The sequence below is a fragment of the Varroa destructor genome, unplaced genomic scaffold (genome assembly GCF_002443255.2).
Source record: "Varroa destructor unplaced genomic scaffold, Vdes_3.0 BEIS01000003.1, whole genome shotgun sequence".
NCBI classification, from domain to species: Eukaryota; Metazoa; Arthropoda; class Arachnida; order Mesostigmata; family Varroidae; genus Varroa; species Varroa destructor.
In genome coordinates this window covers 29,629,089-29,648,157 of record NW_019211456.1, presented here as the reverse complement: position 1 = coordinate 29,648,157, position 19,069 = coordinate 29,629,089, and the positions used below count along the sequence as shown (strand labels likewise).

General features: G+C 46.3%; 1 protein-coding gene and 1 long non-coding RNA gene across 6 annotated transcripts in view; one reads left to right on the top strand and one right to left on the bottom strand.

The window, feature by feature from the left end:
- LOC147756783 (uncharacterized) overlaps nt 1-19,069 on the top strand; it is a 102,094-nt gene that overhangs the window by 57,411 nt on the left and 25,614 nt on the right. For 4 of the 5 annotated variants that reach the window (XM_086982897.1, XM_086982900.1, XM_086982898.1 and 1 more), the window contains 2 exons: nt 701-950; nt 4,467-17,133. The exons of the other annotated variant lie outside the window; for it this stretch is intronic. In XM_086982897.1, coding sequence (XP_086839023.1) covers nt 701-950; nt 4,467-4,520 — 304 coding nt within the window. In that variant the 3' untranslated portion in view covers nt 4,521-17,133. Of the gene's footprint in view, nt 1-700; nt 951-4,466; nt 17,134-19,069 lie in introns of those variants that run through there. 5 annotated transcript variants of the gene reach the window in all.
- LOC147756784 (uncharacterized) overlaps nt 1-19,069 on the bottom strand; it is a 55,831-nt gene that overhangs the window by 22,097 nt on the left and 14,665 nt on the right. Inside the window, exon 2 of the long non-coding RNA XR_015323255.1 lies at nt 4,130-4,219. This is a non-coding gene — a long non-coding RNA (uncharacterized LOC147756784). The remainder of the gene's footprint in view (nt 1-4,129; nt 4,220-19,069) is intronic.

Below are 19,069 nucleotides of genomic sequence, written 5' to 3'. Positions count from 1 at the left end.
AACAAATGAGTGTGGTACCCAAATTCGAAACGAACGATACTTTATTCCAAGCCAGTTTAAACTAATTATGTTAGGTCTCTAATTACTACTCAGCACACTAGTCTCTAATAGAAAATTATACCTGCACCTTAGTTTATAATAACACTAGTCTGACATCGTGGCCTGCTCGAGGCTGGTGGAGCTTCCATGTTAAAATATATGGTAAGTATATAAGTAATGTGTAAATAACAATCACGGTTAGATGCTGCGGTCATCGCCGTAATAAAAACGCACCGCAGGATGCCCATGTGCGTGGCAATTGACTCCACCGCTACACTATTTCTTATTGCCTAGAAGTTGACCTCTTGCCTTAGTCCTTTTGTTTGCTTGGGCCCTTGTTGCTGTCTTGTTACTGTGGCTGCAGGCATCAGCGGGAGAGGGGCGGGTGAAGGCGAAAAGGCAAACCGGGACGCGAATCGATTTCTGACAGTCTCCGCCGACTCAATGTGCGCCATAGGATGTGAACATCTCGATTTCGCGTTCCCTGCTTCCTAGCCCCAACCCCGGCCGCATTCTTTCGCCCCAGTGATACTTTTTGCCACGGTTGGTTAGCAGGAGCTGGCTGTCGTTTCCTCTTGCTTTTGCTTGGTCTTCTCTTACTTTTCTAGCGCGCCATGGCGACACGCGCAAGCCGAAACTCTGACTGTTTGGACCATTACAGTTGCTACCAGTGGCGCTGCAGTCGAGAGAAGCTGATGGGGGCAAAACGACGGAGAACGCTTCCGGACACGACAAAAGCAGGAGAGGAGACAGGAAAAAAAAGAGAACACTACGAGCGGCGAAATGACGCCGATCGACAACTAGAGAAAACCGTTATGTTCGATCGTGGAATCGTTTTATCTGGGGTACTGTTGCTACTACGCTTATGTATTATACATGCGTGTGTGGCTATGGGAGTGCGAAGACGTTACGTAAGAAAAAATGTTCTGTCTTTATTTTCGGTAAAGGTCTTGTAGTGTGAAAGATGATTAATGAAACTGATATAACTGAATAAAATCTTCACTGTTATATCAATAGATAGATAGATTGAAATCAAGGCTTATATAACAAGAAAAAATAGCATGTACAATAGAATGGAAACGAATAGCAAGTAACAACTTAAAACATCCACAATGCTGTCGCCGCTTCCGCAACCGACGATACGTGGGCGATGACTGTGGTGAAGGCGACCTTGTGTGGTTAAGCAAAAAGTCGACGACATCAGATAGGAGCACGCTCGGTGGAAAGAAAGCAATACAGCCGCCTAGATGTGATAATTACATGGGACGGCTGGAGATGATGTCCTTATCGATTCGGCTACTTATTAGCTTGTCCTTTTTCTCGTCTCGCTGGTTCTCATTTACTGGCCTGTTTGACATCGCTGCTCTCAGATTTCCTCTTGCTGTTTCGAAAATTCGTTTCTAGATCGTAACCCTATATTCATTCATGATTGAAGAGAGCACATCTAGGAAGACAGCGGGTCGAAGCAGTACGAAACAAGGCGACACCTCTGGACGATTCGGCTCAAGTTGATGGCCTTTGGTGGACGATTTCCGTCGTTGACTTGGCAAGTGTAGAGACCGGCGCGTAGGTCTCGGGAGGCTCACTAGACTCGTTTCCATGGCACACAGAGTTAGCAGTACAGGTCAAATGAGGTTGCACCGACCCCAGGTAGAGAGATATCCTCGCCTCGTGACTTGTCCATCAATTGTTCGCTGCCCCCTACCACCGCTGCTACAGTTGAGTGAAGTAATCGTATTCATCTCAAGAATAGGAGAAAACGTTTCAGTTAAAGGCTTGGTTAAGGCGTTATGTTAGAATAATAGAAGGGAACCGCTTGGACAGATAAATACAATGTCATAAGGAGGATTGCTCGTTGGCGGTTGCAGTACCCTTTCTAATCGATAAACTGAGCAACTGACGGAACTCGCCCATTTTTCTTGTTGCCGGCTGAGCTTAGGACGAAGCAAGGGGACGTCTGTTTCTGGGTTTTACTCCACTTACTAAGTGCCGCTTTTGACAGCTTTCGAATTTGTAACGTCAACGCGGCCCAGTTTGTTTGAGCAACAACAAGACGCTTTTTAGGTATATTCTGCCCTAAGGCGGATGGTGGTCAGAGTTCTAATGATGGAACGATGGAGTTGCGTTGCAACGAGTAAACAGAGCACGGGCTTACGATAGAAAAAATCAAAACGGCATGGTCCGGCAGGATTATGGGGAATACGTATAGTAAGCATAGTAGATCAGCCAGTCGTACCCGATCCGAGTAGTTGCAGCGGTTTTGCTAATGATTAGTGGTCACGGTTAGGGCGGACGCAGTCGTAATGGTGGCTGATGTTTGAATCTAAACGTTTGATTAGCTCTCCTTGTTGCGCACACCCATCTTTGCTTGCGCTTGCAATTGCTGCGAAAGAATAACGTAATTTGTGAATCCTTCTCGTCATCATCCCTCGCCTAGGCCTTTACCTCGTTCTGGAATGGATGGTTCTGAAGCGGTGGAACCGCTTGGCCCAAGACGGCTATCGCAGCCCAATCCCTCCGTCTTGTTTTTTCGTTCTCCCCCTATCTCACTTTTATTCCCTTGGAATAGATTTCTCGCTTTGCCTCGTCGCGCTTCAGGCCTCTTTCGGAGCCACAGGGTAGTCTGGTGGTGTTCGAATGCTGCAGCAACGACGCCATTAGTTTGTTCTCTCGATGCAGACTACCGCCGGGTCTGCTATTCTCTTCCTACATTACCCTTTTTTCTACAGGCTTCGCTGCGGCTATTCGAGACTCAGTAGACGCATTGTGGAGAGTCAAGCAGTTACAGAACGACAAATGCGGGGCCACAAGTCAAATATTCTTTTGCTAGTGTGTGTGTGCCAAATCCTGCCTGCCTGAGTCTGTTGGTGTATATTCAGCGGGTTGCGAACGATAGCACGGAACGCTAAACGGAGGGGATGAAATGGGCGTGCCTGTAGAAGGCGCAGCAGGCAAGAAGAATAAAAGGAAAGGAACGACGGAGGCCCAAACCTACCGTTGTAAGGATCTCAACGGTGCCAGATGAAGGGGAGACGGAATACCGACCACCGTACGTTGAAGAAAAGTGAGCGGATGAAAGCCCACGATGCTACCGACTCGCGCGGGGCAAGGGGTCTCTTTTCTCCAGTTCAGTAGTAGCAAAATCTTGTAAGGAAGCGTCTGGCCTGGCCAGGCTGCGCAGTTTTGAAAGGCCGGAAACGTGTAAGCCTAGGTATCGATCTAGCATGGGTCGAAGGGCAGCCGACGACGCCGGCACCAGTAGCAGCATGATGAACGACGGTGCTAGTGTACGCGCAGGTCGAAACACCAGAAAAGAATATTTGTAGGACAAAGAAGAGAAGCTTTCTATCCGCCGGTAGCTTCTAGCAGTCAGCCAGCTAGGCTGCAAAATAGCCGATTAGAGCTGCTGGCCTAATTATGAACGAACAAGCTTCCAGTCTCTACATCACTTGACGTCCTTTAAGTTTCTTCAAGTACAGCCGAAGGAGAGCTATACTTTGAGTTTAAAGGCCAATGCGGCAGCATGCACAGAAGGACAGGCTTGAAATGCTATCTACGTTTCATTGCAAAAAGAATTAAGAAGAGTTGGGGTAACGTGTAGTTCTCCGACCTTTTTCCATTTAACGATTTATGAAAAGCAACCATGAACGAAGTTAATCTTCATTGCTGACAAGCAGCCTTCTCTACGGCGATCGCAGTCTGTGCAGTGTTCCGTACATATCACACACCATCGAGGGACAGATAGAAGTAACAAGCAGGTGGCATGGGTGACCAGTCCGCACCAATCTGGTTTCTAAGCGGTCTGTTTTGTAAAACTCATTTTTTCGTTCCTAGGAACACTCAGCTGGCCGAAATCGCATCGCCTTGCGTTGAGTTCATGGTTACCCCTATGCTTGTTTTTAGCTTTCTTACCTGCTTTCGAAGAGGGTCATAAGTCCTATTGATAAATCTGTGCGCATTGCGTTCGGTACTTCTTTGATCTGCGATTTGTTGGGGAGCTAACCGAATAACCAGAGCAAAAACTATACCAGAGTCGAGTATCAGTATGAAGGATTTCTAGTCTGTCAACTAAACAATAACAAATAGCTACTTTGTTTCTGTGTCTGCATCGGCCACAGCAGTGGCGTCTGATTCCGTTTCACATCGCTCCGTGGCACACCGGGAAGTACCTTAGACTAATCTGAAATTTACGAAACCGTTTGAGTAGAAGCGCATGATTCAACGTTGATATTACAGAAATAGGCAAAGCATATAATATGTGCCACCCATATGGTGTACTGTTGTAGCGGGCCCTTTGAATTTATATATGTACCCTCTAATACGTATGGAATATTTATACATTTGTTACTATAGAGAAAGGACAAGAGAACTCGTGTCGTACGCTTTCAAATTGAAGGCAAAGTTAAGTCTAATTTTTTGTATTTCAGCGGAATTTTACGGAATTCAGCGGAATACATGTTGAAGACCAATTTTCTCTTTGAAACAGTGTGCAATCTACTGGGGAACGAATAATTATTTACTATAAAACACATACAGTGAACTGCTCGCCATTGTGTTACATAGAAGGCTACAGAATATAGCCTCTTCTAGTTAGATGCAATACAAAGTAATATTAGTTGAACCACAGCGGGCTTCCAAATTGGTTTTTGGAACACCAAAAGTAATAAATAATGCTGTACGTCTGTGTCTTGAAGGCCTCACTTCATTTTGGATGAAAAAAGCAACCCGAGTTTTATTGAGACACTTTCAGGCTTTCATTCTTCTGGAACGAAGCTAATAAACAGTTGCCCTTGCAATAATTACTTATTTAGAATCAGTAAACGGGCTCCATTTTGAGATTTATCCTAGCTACAACCTGTTACTATTCTACCACTGCTTTTCCGTTGAACGCTAGCGTATGATCATTACCGACGGCATAGGTACGTGTTTTGATTCTATTTTTTGCCCATTACATTACACTGATCGCGAGCAAGCAGAACAAATGTAAGCTAACACACTTAACAACATGCGGTATAACGGTCGATCGTGATAGGACAATCCGTTACCAACAGCAGACAAAATACCGAAGTACTAAAAACGTGAGGCAAAAATGAAACAGAATGCTATTAGCTGATCCCGTTGTTTTGTCCTTTTTTTCTTCTGCGCTGTGACGACACCAGAATAGATCGATGGACCACCGGTAGTTCATGGGTGATAACCAGCATCACAATACCAGAATAAGACGACGCTGCTGAAGAGTCTGCTTATTGTTTGGCTAGTGGCGATGCACCGCAACAACAACAGTAAATAGATAGGAGTATAAAAAGCAAGAGACGAAGACGAAGAAGAAACAGCAGCAGTCTAACGGATCCAACCCGGCAAACCCGGATATGCCGAAAGACGGACAAGCAGCGCGAGCGCATTGCAATGACAACAGAATGATTCTGACTTCTCGTCAGGGAACTGCTGATGCACGGAATGTAACAATAGGTGACGAGTCTGAGTCATCTGGAAAGAGCGAAGCGGACAGACAGACAGACAGAGCAGAGGAGTACAAGAAAGGCGATCGGGACGACGGATGAACGTATTGTTGGGTTGTAACAACCGTCCGTTTTATCAGGTTTCCATCGTCTGCCCTCGCAGCATCTGCGCGTGTAGCGACGTTAGCGTACAAGAAAAACCTCCTGCATTTCCGTTACTGTTACTTTGCTCAATGTGCCAAATAGATGAAAAGAGTAAAGAAAAGACCTTAGCATGAGCCATTTGACAGTATAATAGCAATCCGCCATTCTCCGTTAAGGCAGAGCAGCACGATGCTTGGGTAAGATTTGGTGCGTGGCTGTGGTTGTGTATGGCTGTGTGTTTGCGTGAGCCATAATAAAATGGGGTTACAGCAGAGTGGAAGTGATCGAAGGTCAAGCAGACAACGCTAGTCCGATTCGTCCGAAGTTTGTGGGATAGGTACAACGTAATGGGGAACAAGGCCTGGCTGTGAGCGAAACATGCAAACATGCAGGAGGAGCTAGCAGTATTACCCGCAGCAGCAACAGTCGAATAGGACTAGCATAGCTAGCCGATTGACAGGAGTCTCGTGGGAATTCGATTCCAAGCATGAACCCTGCCTTGCTTCTGCAATGCGTCAAAGCGACGCCGTACTGACCGGGAACCTCACGAAGGGAGGCGGCGGTGACTTACGAAGGGCCGTATCGGAGTCAGCCAGTCAGCTAAAACAGCGCACTTTATGGTGGTACGATATTTGTTAGCCTACATTGTTTTACGCTGTAGGCCTACTGACCATTCACCGACAAGGATAGAGACAGAACACCACAGTCAGTTTTAGCAAGAAACCCGCACATGAACTTCTGTACCAAAATTGTTCGGACAATTCAAAATCACAGAAATTTGTACTAAAAGCGCCTGCCGATTCTAAACACTTGACCTTTTCTTTGCTTGAGCTGTGTGGCAATGGAGTGCCATCGTAACAGACAAGCATCGGGGGCGTGGGGGCGGAGGTAAACGTAGGAAAATGTGATTTGAACACCGGAAGAAGTACCTCGCAGAGTTCTCTACCGACCGTCCCAGTACCCACGTATATAAGTCTCTCCTTATTCGACAGCAATCCGCTTTGCTTTCTGCAGGAATACCAAGCACCACCCGAAATAGATAGAGGCTTGGAACACTACCAGCAGTCATGCAAGGAATCGGTTAGCTCGCCGAGCTGGCCGGAACCATAGGAGGCTGGAACATCATTTCCTCCCCTTCCTTTTGCCCCAGCTGCCTCTTGCTCTAACTGGCGCTTTGCCTGCCAGCCCGCCTGCTCGCTCGCTCGCTCGCTCACTAGCCGAGCAGATCGTGGATGCGTGTGCGGTGTATATGGTCCATACATGTCGGCGTGGATATCAATCTGTGTGCACCAGTAGCCTCTTTGGGGGTCGGCTAACCGACCGCTGACTCCCCAGTCTCGACTGCCTCTGCCTCTCCCCTTCTCTTTCTCATGTACACACACACACACACACACACACACACACACACACACACACACACACACACACACACACACACACACACACACACACACACACACACACACACAGTGGCTCTATTCCGTTCAAGTGCATTCGAGGAGAAGAGCGAAGCAGGGGATCAAGGGGAAGTTGAGGGAGGTTGCCGGGGAGTGTCGGTTGCTTCCAACCCTGAGACAGCCTGTGATGGTTACCCAAACAGCAAGCCCTATCTCTCTGCCCTGCTGTAGCTTGCACTGCTTTCATACATGAATCCCATACGGCAAAATGTTTACCCACCCGCGGCGACTAAGAAGCGATCGTGTGGGGGAGGGGTAGTGGACGGTGAAGATATTCCGCTGGGGCCCATTGCCAGCGCCGGTGATGCCAGAGCACTCCCAGAGGTAATTAATCTTTCCGTCAAGAAATTCGAGCAACTGGCTGGTTCTCCTGCCTCCCCCTCACCACACATACCCTTAGTCGTTGCTCAATTTTGGACGTGCAGCATTTTTCCGTGACGCCATACATTCGAGCCACACGGAGCGAGCTTCATCCCATCTTCAACGCTACAAAGATGGACACAGTAGACGAACACACATACAAACAGCCATACTCGAACTACACACATTTAACACCAGAGAGCAACTTCTAACCGGTCATAGGAAGTACTTTCTTTCAAAATATATTTTTTCCATCATTGTTGGTAATTTTCATCCATAACAAGTGCTACGCTAGACGGTCGATTCAGAAAGGCAAATATAAGTTAGATAATGAGAAAGCATAGTACTAAGCTTTCTACGAGCGGGTGCTACTCAATTAATATCCATTTAGTCGGAAGAAGCCTTTACACATTCGTTAAACAGTCATCACACCGATCCAACGATAATCGTTCAACGGTCTCATTAATCTTACCACGAGCAAACAACTGATTTTCAATTCAACCTAGAAGGACTGACTAGTTTACCTTGGTCCATGATTAACATATGTCGAGTGGACCCGTTGAAAAGATCTACTAATTACTGCAGTTTTGATGTTAGGACATTTGTTGCTCATGGTTATTGGATATACCAGCTCTTCCATCATTGTTGTCATGTAGCTCGATCAGCGGAGCTCTCGCTCAACCCGCATATAAATTTGCAGCAAATATGAGCATGGTAGGGGAAAAGCGGCCTATTAGTAAGTAGACAGGGAAGCAAATCGAAAGGTCTTCGTTCCTTCAGGAGGGCTTCCAGGAGTTATTCACTCACACAGTTGTCTACTGGGCCAGCTAACTAACTCGTTCGTGTTCACTATTGACATTAGCCAGTACAGGCAATTAGTGTCAATAGGTACTTAACTTCAGATCGAGAGGAAGACCTAATTCGTCCGGCTGCCTCCTCACTTGGTGGTGAACGATGTTAAAAAGCCAACATTGCTTGTTAAGGCCGCGGACGTTCATGCATGCATGTATGTGGTGGTTCTGCAGCCAACAAAGATACAACTACTCGATTCCAGCGCTCGACTAAGCAGCCATCGATGAAACGTCGTAAGCAATAAGAGAAAAAAATATCTACATCAATATGTATGCATAAATGTGGCTATGAAAAATTCATTGACGTGTCTAATACTGGCAGCTTATATTTGGCACGATACTGTAATAAGCTCAACGCGTGCTTTGAGGAGACTGATTCTAAATACTGCACTATTGCAAACAACTAGCCGCCTGTAAAGAGTGTTTTGTTCCGATCAGTTGGCCTGGCAAAAGCTTCACTCTGTCAGGCTTACCCTGTTCACTTTTCTCCTGTCAGCCGCAAGTCACCAGCCATCTGGTGTGGGGAGTCATTACAAATATGATGGGCGCAGAAAAGGACGTCACCCGCGACGATCCGCGGAGGGTTCCGTGGGGCATCTGTAATTGACTGACTGACTGCGAAAGCAGAAGGTAACAGCAGCAGCAGCAGCAGCAGAAGCAGTAAAATGTCAGAGGATCGGATATACGACGCCTTAGATCTAGGCAAGCAAGGAGGTCGACTAACTGACCGACTAAACTACGACGCATGGACCAGCAGGCTCGTACTTAACTGAGGGATATCTATAACAATATATCACGACATTGGCTGTGTCTGCGGTGCCTGGCTAGCCGATCGATTCCTTCCTCAACACAGCTCTACCTTCGCGGAGCACAAAGTAATCTGCATGAGCCCGTAAGTTCCGATTAAAAAAGCCGGTTAGACATGTTCTACGCTGCAGCTCGCGCCGTTGAAAACGTACAGAATATACGTAGCAAGGAGCACTAGGCGTGAACAGGCAGTGACACCGCTTGGATGCATTGTAGCACGCTAATGAAGCCAGCTTCAAATAATCACTAGCTGCTGATGACCATTTCGTGCCGCCGTAGCATCGAATGGCCTCACATTTCTCGCACATTATCTCGCGGTTATGTGCGGCAGCGTCAGCATGGCCCGACGGCTTTGGCTTTCGCGCTGGTGGTCCTTCTCTATCGAACATTAGTGGACGCGTTGTCGCGGTTCCGGGGCAGCAAATTCGACCGCGGACGTCGTCGTGCGACTAAAGTAGATGATAATCGGTTTCTGCAATAAGTGGCGATAGAAACAAGATGACGTTGAAGACGATGACGACGGCAATAAAATGAGAACATGTATAACGAATAGACTAAAAGCTAAGTGCAGTTAGCCTTGCTGACCGAAATGAAGAGACGGTCCAATTCTTTCTTGATATTTTTCGTTCTCTCTTCTTGGCATCGCATGAAAGAAACGAGTTATATTCCCCGACACCACAGAGGTAGATGAGGGACGGGGACAATGGGAAAGGAGATTGGAAGGAACAAGAAGGCGTGGCGAACTGGCGGCAACCGAAGCGGGAGACGCTGTGACTGCGGCAGCTGCAGAAAAAGAACGGAAAGGAGAATGTATCAGGAAGAGAAAAGGACTTATACTGGACCCTGGAATAAAAGTGAACGCGACAGACGATGGATAGGAAGAGAGCGCTAGGAGTGGTATCAGCAGCAGTTGAAGAGAATGGAACCACTCGTCTTTGCTGTTTCATCCATTTTCTCTGCTCAACTTGGCCACTTCTTCGGACTCTAGGTTTCAGCTTGCAGCGACTCATACTGGCTGCAACAGGGGTAACTGTGGAGGCGAGGACAATTATGGGTAGAACGTCGATGACGAAATAGAGCGGAAATTAAAATCATCACCATCTTCTTCATGTGGTGATGTGCTACCGAGTAAGCGGATACGGGGTATGAACGGGCGGTGAGGCTCGAGCACACGAAAAGACCCCCGACTAGTCGGCGGGTCAAAGCGGGACACGTCGACTGTCCTCGTAACGGTCAGCCAGTTTGTCGACTACTGGCCGACGTCATGGCGGGTGGACTTATATGCACGGCCCTTCGCTCCTCTCCGTGGGTGTTCGTTTTGCATTCTCGCCGACAGAAGCTCGTTCGCGCACCCCTTGCCATTAAACTCGAACCGAACAACGACCCCTTATTCAAAAGTAAATCGCATTGTGAAAAGAAACGCCATTGTTTCAAAAACAATACGCTTAGGGCAACTTCCTCAGCTAAAACTAGTTAGTAATACACTTGTAGCTGGTTCAGGCTTAAGTCCCGAGCCAGTGAAGGCCTACCGGATCAAACCTATTCACAGCAATTAAACATTAATTTCTTATCATTCATTCCGGCATTCCGGAAAAAATGCAACTTGTAGGGCACGTACACATGGTTGATTTGAGTCTTGAACGATCGGGCTACCAGCCTTAATGAAAACGACATTGAGAGAAATTGCGCTGAACGTTAGGAAGCCTGCGTGAACCCAAACACGATAAACCTGGTATACGAAACCATACCTATATCAAATTCACATTCAAATGTATAAAGCTGCTAGCCAAAGTAAGTACGGGCCGTCGAATTCAGTGTAAGATAGTTGTCCAACAAGTTACCTCTGCGAAATTTAAAAGAAATGCCATTCACACCGCATACTTCTACTGCCAGTCTTCGGGCAGAATCCTTGGTGAAATCTACAAACCGGCTCACATTGAATCCGATGCCAATGGGACACTCTGCGGGGTTTTCCAATCCTTTTCAGCAAAAGGATTCTGGAATATTTCCAAGCCAGGATCGATTTCGCACATGTGTATTTCTTATAGCGTTTGGTGAACCTGTTAATTTACGGTACCCTCAATACTAGAGCGTCGCCTGAGGTTTTCTATGAGGAAAGGTACATTAAGAATCAAACATACAATTCTGTTGCGGCTCGTTCTATTTACTAACACCATTATCCGCTTTAGAAACGATCCTATCTTGTTTATCAAATTTTGGAGAAAAAAAACGTCCCAGATTCATTCGATGCAATTCGAAGTTTAAAATCGGGTATATATACACTGTGTTTCACGTTAAAAGCCAGCCGACTTAACGGCAGTATCGTACATAGAACTTGAAACTTAGCCTAATTATAGCTCGACTTTTTGTTATGTGTTTAGCTAACACCGCTGTAGTTTATCGACGGTGAAAGACGCTTTCCGAATATATTACTACGTCATCTGCGCATTGGATTACCTGAACGCACGTACAGCTTTCTAGCGTTTCTCCCCAAAAATCCCCGGCAGCAAATAGAAGCGAACGAAGGTTATCTATTTAGGCGACTCCCATCGTTTTCTCAAACACGGGATACTCAATTACAGCTTCGCCATTACGACAAGGCTTCCAGTTTGTTTTCCAGCAACAATAGAACGTGCTTCGAGTTCCACTAACTTTCCTAACATCTTGTCTGAAGCCAGTCTGTCTAACGCATCCTTGAGGTCTACAAGGATCGTAAAGGGCGAACCTTCTTGATATCATTAAGTAGACCTGGACAGTCGAAAAACGCTAATCTTTTGCTGCAATGAAGGCGTTTATAGCTCCAAGAGGTGTCGACCTCTCCAATGGAAGGGTTTGTAGTAGGGCCTAAACGGATAGATACAGTTAACTCGTTATACCGTTTCTGAAAGAGTAGTCGGTAGGACACAGCACCTTACGGTGCCAGTAGAACTCCGAAGTGGCCGATGGCTTTGCTTGATTGTAAAAAACCGACAATCTTTTCCTGGTCGTTGCCTTTCTGATTTCTTATGCCAGATCAAAGAGGTCCGTCAATTCCGATACCAGACGCATTACGACATTTTTTGGACCATCGCTATTTTTTGCAACCAAAAATGCTTGCAGATTTTTATTGCACAACTTGGCAACGTGTTAGCTTAATTGTCATAACCTGCTGAAAGTCTGCTGATTTAATTAGTTTGCCGTCCAAATGCTTTAATAAAGTACAGTTTCCGTTCGTTAACTGTCCGAGAAGTTAGTTTATGTTTGGAGCTTGAGTCTATTATTTCATTTCCCTTTTCACTGGCTGTTACAAGCAGTGATCTTCATTTGCCGTATTGCCTAACCCATAATTCTATGATAGGGTACGAATGTGTTTCCTGTGTAACGACATCTGCTGTTTCTAAAGCGACGAACCAAGTTGTCTGCCGAGAGGAAGCCCGCTACGATCAGGTCGGATCTTTCCTTTCGTGTTGAAGTGAAAGGGAGCTTTGGACCATAGCACTGTAATTGTCTTTTCATTAATAGCACCACAAAGAAGAAATAATGGTACAGCTTTTGAAACCTGGGAGAATAGTAAGCAAACTGGTATGATAGCGAGATGACGGAGGGGGCCTTTGAGTAAGTACTAAAGCAATCTCGACTATTGCTTAGATCCCGTATTCTACATATGTCGCAAGGTTTACGGAAGCATTACTCCATAGTGTAATCGTTTTTTCCGAAGATACGCTTCAAACACACTCATACCATCGCTATAGGGTACTTATACATTTTGCATTGCCTCTGGCCACTTATGTGTGATGCTAAACATCTCACTCGAGCGTACGTTCGGGTTAGCGATCGAACCGCGGTCAACAGCGAACTTGAATTTCGCCTACTCAATAACTACTGTAGATAGATAGCTGCGTGTGTAGCCCCAAATTATCTAACCTATTTTATACATATACGCTTCGAGTTAAGTAATCAACGACTGGTATCGAGGCGCTATTTACAGCACGGTCATGTATGACCTGTATGCGTATCCCAAAAAAATTAAAAGCGGAGGAAGTTTACATCATTACTCCGTAGCTGCTACTGATACTGTTATAGCTATCAGTCCGTGCTAATTTCGGTAGGGCTCCATAGCCTTTTTATCTGGAACAACAAGCAACGCTACAAGCTGAGGCTCCTCACGGTTCACCCAATCCCGCTGCCCTACCTCCCCTTGACTGAGATTGGTAAGATCATGGATTTAGTTCGCCAAAGCCTGGAAGACCCAGCCTGCTAAATCCATTATCGCTGCTGTACTGCTTTTATATACGCTATATCCTTCCTCATATTTCTGGTATACATCGCCTTCGTCATTTATCGACACCCACTTTGTCCTGATCGTCATCACGATAATAGAGAACACGGGCATGTATCGTCGCTCACGCTCAAAGGTAGGCCTGCCAAGTCGAAAGCGAAAAAGAAGGAACGGGAAAGGTAGATCCTAGCTAGCAAAATGTGCACGCGCGTGTATACGTTTGTATGGATGCGCTCGTGATAGGCAAGACTTAAGCAGGTTCGGCTCGAGGTGGCCTGGGTTGATCGCTGGCATGTTTTCATTTACCATTGTTACCACTGCCTCTGCCGCTACTACTGGCACCATCAGTTAGAACGAGGCCCGAGGCAGCACTATTGCTAAATTGGTTTAATGCAATATCCCGCTGCACATCTGTGCGACTACCTCTGGCGAAGAGCTATTCGTAACCAGTCCTGCACAGTTGCTGCTACGCGCGGTTCCCTGTTGTGTCCTATACGACGTGGTCCGATCGTATACGAGTAGAATACAGGCGTACGTCTAAGTACTACTACGTCCAAGATCATCCAACACCCACCATAACTACTGGGCTAACTAACCAAATAGGTAGCCAGAAAGCCAGCATCACCTTTAGACCGAACACCCTTACATCAGCCACCAGAGACTAATTGGGCCGACTTCTGGACGGCAGAAATATGCCTAAGCCTGTGTGTCCGTCTCTTTACTGGTTGACCGTCTGCCTTTTCGTTCGGTCCTTCCATGTTACCCCCCGTAGAGACATGCTGTAAAATGTAACTTCCGATTGCTGGGGGGAACAGACTGTTGTCGGAGGTGCTAGGGCTAACCGGAAACGCGCAGAAATGGATGAAGGAATGCTCGTGGCAATAACATTGACCGTTTCCAGCTTTCACCCTTCGCTTTAGCCTTCTGAAGAGCCTGCTGCTTCGGGCAAAGCCAGCAACCCACTTGGAATTCGACTGCTTCTAGGCAGCACTGCGAGTGGCAGCCGCTGCAGTTATGCGTGTCATGTTCTTCTACACAGCGTAAAAGTCAAGTCCGATAGATCGCGTTATAGGACGGATAAAAGGTGTCTAATGAACGGGGCCCACAAGGTGTACCGGAACGCTATTGACCGTTTTGAGTCATTTAGCTCGCCTGAAAGAGAGCTTCTCGTCGCCGCTATCGAGAAATCGACAACAAGCCATTAAGCAGCTCGAGAACCATTAACCGAGAGAGCGGATTCACTTTTTGAGAGGCGTGAATAGAGAGGCAACCAAATAGTAATCGAAGTTCAGCACGTCATAGAGAATACGTTTGCGTACGTACATATGCACGTCAACACAAATACGAGAAGTTGTCTAAGTAATACATATTTATTGCCAAGTAATTATATGTTCCTATAATGTAATTATAATTACAAGCCAAGTAGCAATATGTTCTGTGTAAAAAGGACAGTGTTTGTATAATTTAACTATAATGAGATATTTAATCGGTTTGATGGGTATAATATGCAGTCGATTGGTGGATGCGCAAAAGAATCAATATATCTAAATGATCCTACGTATAACCGTATCCGGCTGCAAGCGAAGGTGGCATGGCAGCATGGTACGCCCCGCTCTGGATATAGCATCACGCTCAGTGAATTGTCACTACTGTGCTAATACGGCAATACTTGGCAGCCTAATTAGGTTAGGCAGTAGAATGCGAGCCTGTCACTGCAGGTCCAACTACCACAACAGCCGTCGTATAATTAAAATATAAAATGGATATGATGTTATAATCTGGTTAGCCTAAATAAAACCATCTCTGCATGTGTGACATAGCCTCTTAATATGACGTCGCCTTATCGAAGTTTTTGTTTAGTTTGTATATATGTTTGCCGGTGGAAGAACTTCGAGTGTTTCCAAACTTCTCCTTCTATGTACTGTTTTTTGGGCTGACTTTTTTTTTGCAATTTTAGATGCCATTACCGCTTCAGCTGATCGGAACAAATATCCACTTCCTGTCAGAGGCGTTTTAAGACACTTCGCTGATTTATTTTGTCTGTATCTATCTTTTGACATTATTTGTACACGAAGTTATTACCTCTCAATAAAACGCTTAAGTATTACAACATGTCGAAGCGCTGATATTCCAAGTCACTCAAACCTATTTATTCGCGTAACAAAGGGAAGCCAATTTTGCGTTGCTGTTTAAAAAAATCATCTCGCACGCAACGTTTCTAACCTAATAAACATCTTACAGAATTATATGGGTTATTCTAACTGTAACTTCGATACTTATTTTTCCATATCGGTGAAGTTCACTGCTTTCACGTGAATGCTTCAAGCGGTGCCACCAGGAAATGTTACACTATGTAAATACAATTGAATATAGATGAAAAATTTTAGAGAACGAAAGTGAAACATTACGTATTTGCTTCAGTTATACGCTTCGATATACTGATTACGAAACCTACTACAAATCCACCACAACCTTTTTGGTTGCGACGTAGACACGTAGATACTCCTTTGTGTTACTTATCCATAATATTTTACGTAGTAATCCTAGTCCAACTGCTTAGGGGGCAAGCACATGACGCGGATGCATCTAGCTATATCCTTAATCCATATTTCACTTTTTCTCCCCTATGTATCGTCTATCCTTCCGCTGTTCTTGCATTGCGCCGTTTCTGTCTGTCTCTCTCCAGCTCTCTGATTTTCGCCGTCGTATTCTCTCCCCCACTCTCTCTCTCTCTCTCTCTCTCCCTTTCGTTTTCCTGTTCGGGGCCGTCCTTGGCCTGCCCAGCCTATGTTCTAGTATTCACCACAACAAGCATCCGCCCATTACCATAGCCCGTCGTTGTGCGAACGTCTTCTTTCGCCAGACCAAGCAGCACCTTTGAGCCTTCCACTCCATCATCCTTTTCTCCTTCTTCTTCTCTCACGTGGCCAAGGCGTAACCAAAGAGCTGGTGGCAGTAGTGGGGATAGCGGCTTCCATGACGCGTCCTTCGGTCCTCATTGAAATCCCTGTCTCTGCTTTTTCGAGAAGCGCACGCCTCGTTGTCGGCTCTGGCTATCTCAGCCGGGATGTGTCCCACAGTCCCAATGAAGATTTACTTAGCAAAGTAAAGCTGAAGAGCGAGAAATGCTCGTTGTAAGATTACAAAGGTTCAGCAAGTTAACAAGCAGAGGCACAAAGGCGTGAGTGAGGGGAGCAACGACGAGAAAAAACCGAAGAAGAAGCCAGGATGAGCGGATTCAGCCAGCGGCAGTGACAGTCGTAACGATGATTGCAGTAGTATCATGTTTACAACGGCTATACGCAAGTCATTTCGGGTCCGCTACAGTTACTGGGTCCTGCCGGAACTGCCTCGAGCGGCCTTTGAGCAGCAGAAGACACGCGCGTTCGTGATGCCCGTGCGGCTTTGTTTTCACTCCCGCCAACGATTTCTGTCCTGTTTCAACAGGGTCAAGCAAACAGGACCCGTTGCGTTTCTCAGGAACCACAACAAGCACAGCATAGTCTAGTGTGCCTCAGCACGGCATGGTACGCCCTGCTTGCCAGCCGTCGGGCAGCATGAACTCGGCCTTCTTCTGCTGCCACCGCCACGCCACCGCTCTGTGATATAGAAACGAGGATATGACCCTCGTATAACCCCCTTCCATGTGAGGACACCGGCTGCGCACTCTAGGAGTGAGAGGACGTTGCACAGATAGAGTGTGTAGACGGAGTAAGGCGGAGTGAGGGTTAGCTAGCCAGGGATGCAATAATGCAGGTGGTTACCCGTACATTAGTAGGATCTGGCTGCTGGATGACGACCTTCATATTCACCATCATCAGGATACGCCAAAAGCTTTCATACGCTTGCTTTCAGGTTGCGAGTTCACCCCCCGACCCACCTATCGACATGCTACAACCTTCCCTTAGCCCACAGTATGTGGCCACGGAGGACGTGATATATGCTACGCATTAGCTTCACTTAGGATGTTGGCAAACGACGTAATCGCGCGTACCATGGTGGCCGCTGCTTTGTATAAATCTAGTATTCCATCGACAGGCGTCCCCTCCCTCGATTGCAAGCCGAACTGCATTGGCTGGCTACCCCATTCACTCTCTCTCTCCGGCGGTACGGCGTGTTTAAACGGCATCTCTACCATTTAAGCAATAGTTAGTATGCATATAGGCTACGACACGTTCGCTGCATGTACGCCATCAACAACAACAGTAGTAACCACCATGCATGACACACTATGTTAAGCAATTTCGTTACTATAGACCATGTACCCTACGCGTATGGATAGCTACACCTTGAACTATTATGCACACATTCTCTGTATAAGGCATTCGTTTGACATGATGCAATCCTTATAAAAGGAGCCTATTATCAGTGATCGTGACGCGGGCTGAAACGATGTTGAACATTCTTAATTAGTCCTTGATGAAGAAATACCCGAACGAGCCTATTTAATAACTTTATGAGAGCTTAGACACGAAAGAAAACAAAATCAGTTTTGAACTCTCAATGATCTGCCGTCAGGTGTATACAGAAAAATTATACACACGAACAAGCACATTATAATTATTATCTGTGTATTATTTACATTCGACGATACTTCCTTTGAGATGATGTCAACTCGAGTGTTTAGATGTCTTAGAAGCTCGAAGTAAGGAAGCGACAATCCTCGGCCGTTTTTTCCTTACACAGCCGACTGGCTTTGATTACTCCTGAGCAATCTCCCCTTCGAGTAAAGGTATCCTGATTCATGGTACGCCAATCTGTAAAGGGCTCAGCTGCCGAAAATAACGCTTCTCGGTATGGAATGCCGAGTACAGATGGTTCGGACCAAAGAAGCAGGAACTGAGATACCGCGCAGTTCCTGTGAGCTTGTTTCTGCCTTTTTCCAGCCACTGTCAAGTGCCGGGCCTTTATAGAGAACGTGCCTGACGGCGATGAAAACGCTATCTACTGCTAGAGAGTGCAAAAGGGAGACAGTCAAATCGGGGACCCCTGAATAGTGAAACGGTTGTCGGTCAGCTCCTGCTCGCTCGAGGAATTGTGTGCTGAGTAGCTGGTGTTCGTTTGTGGCATCATTGAAACGTCCTACGACTGTTTTAAAGATTCGCCGTGCGCTGCGCGGACCCGGGCGGATCCACGAAGCATCGGGCGGCCGTAAGAGAAACGAAAACTGGGCATACAAAAGAGCAAGCCAGTGATGCGGGACGTTTGATACTGCCGTCAACTGCACTATGGGACTGTGATAGTATATCTGGTCTAGCAAACAGGCCCAAGTGGCCCGCCGGCGAAAGCAGACGAACCCTCGTACCAAATTGGAATTCTTATGTCAATTTCTAGGATTTTTGTGATAAATGCAGGGCAATCGACTTGCTGTTGGCAGAAAGCGGAGAACATTGGAAGTCAGGAAAGAGTATGGCCACTATGGGCATATAGATGGAGAATGTGAACACTGTCTGGCCGCCCGGTTACGGACCATCCCTCATGGCAATTCGTAATAGTAGCGGCGCTCGTGCATCTCGTCACTTTCAGGTAACGTAGCTTCGTTTTTCCATTCTGCGTATACAGAAAGCAAGTGAGCTACCGACTTAACGATTTTGCATCCACCCCTTCAATAGGTTCCTCTTCGTATAAGGTTCAAGTTTCTGATTCGCTCTCTCCTTTTCTCTCCATAGTCCCTTTTTTCTCCCATAGGTAGCC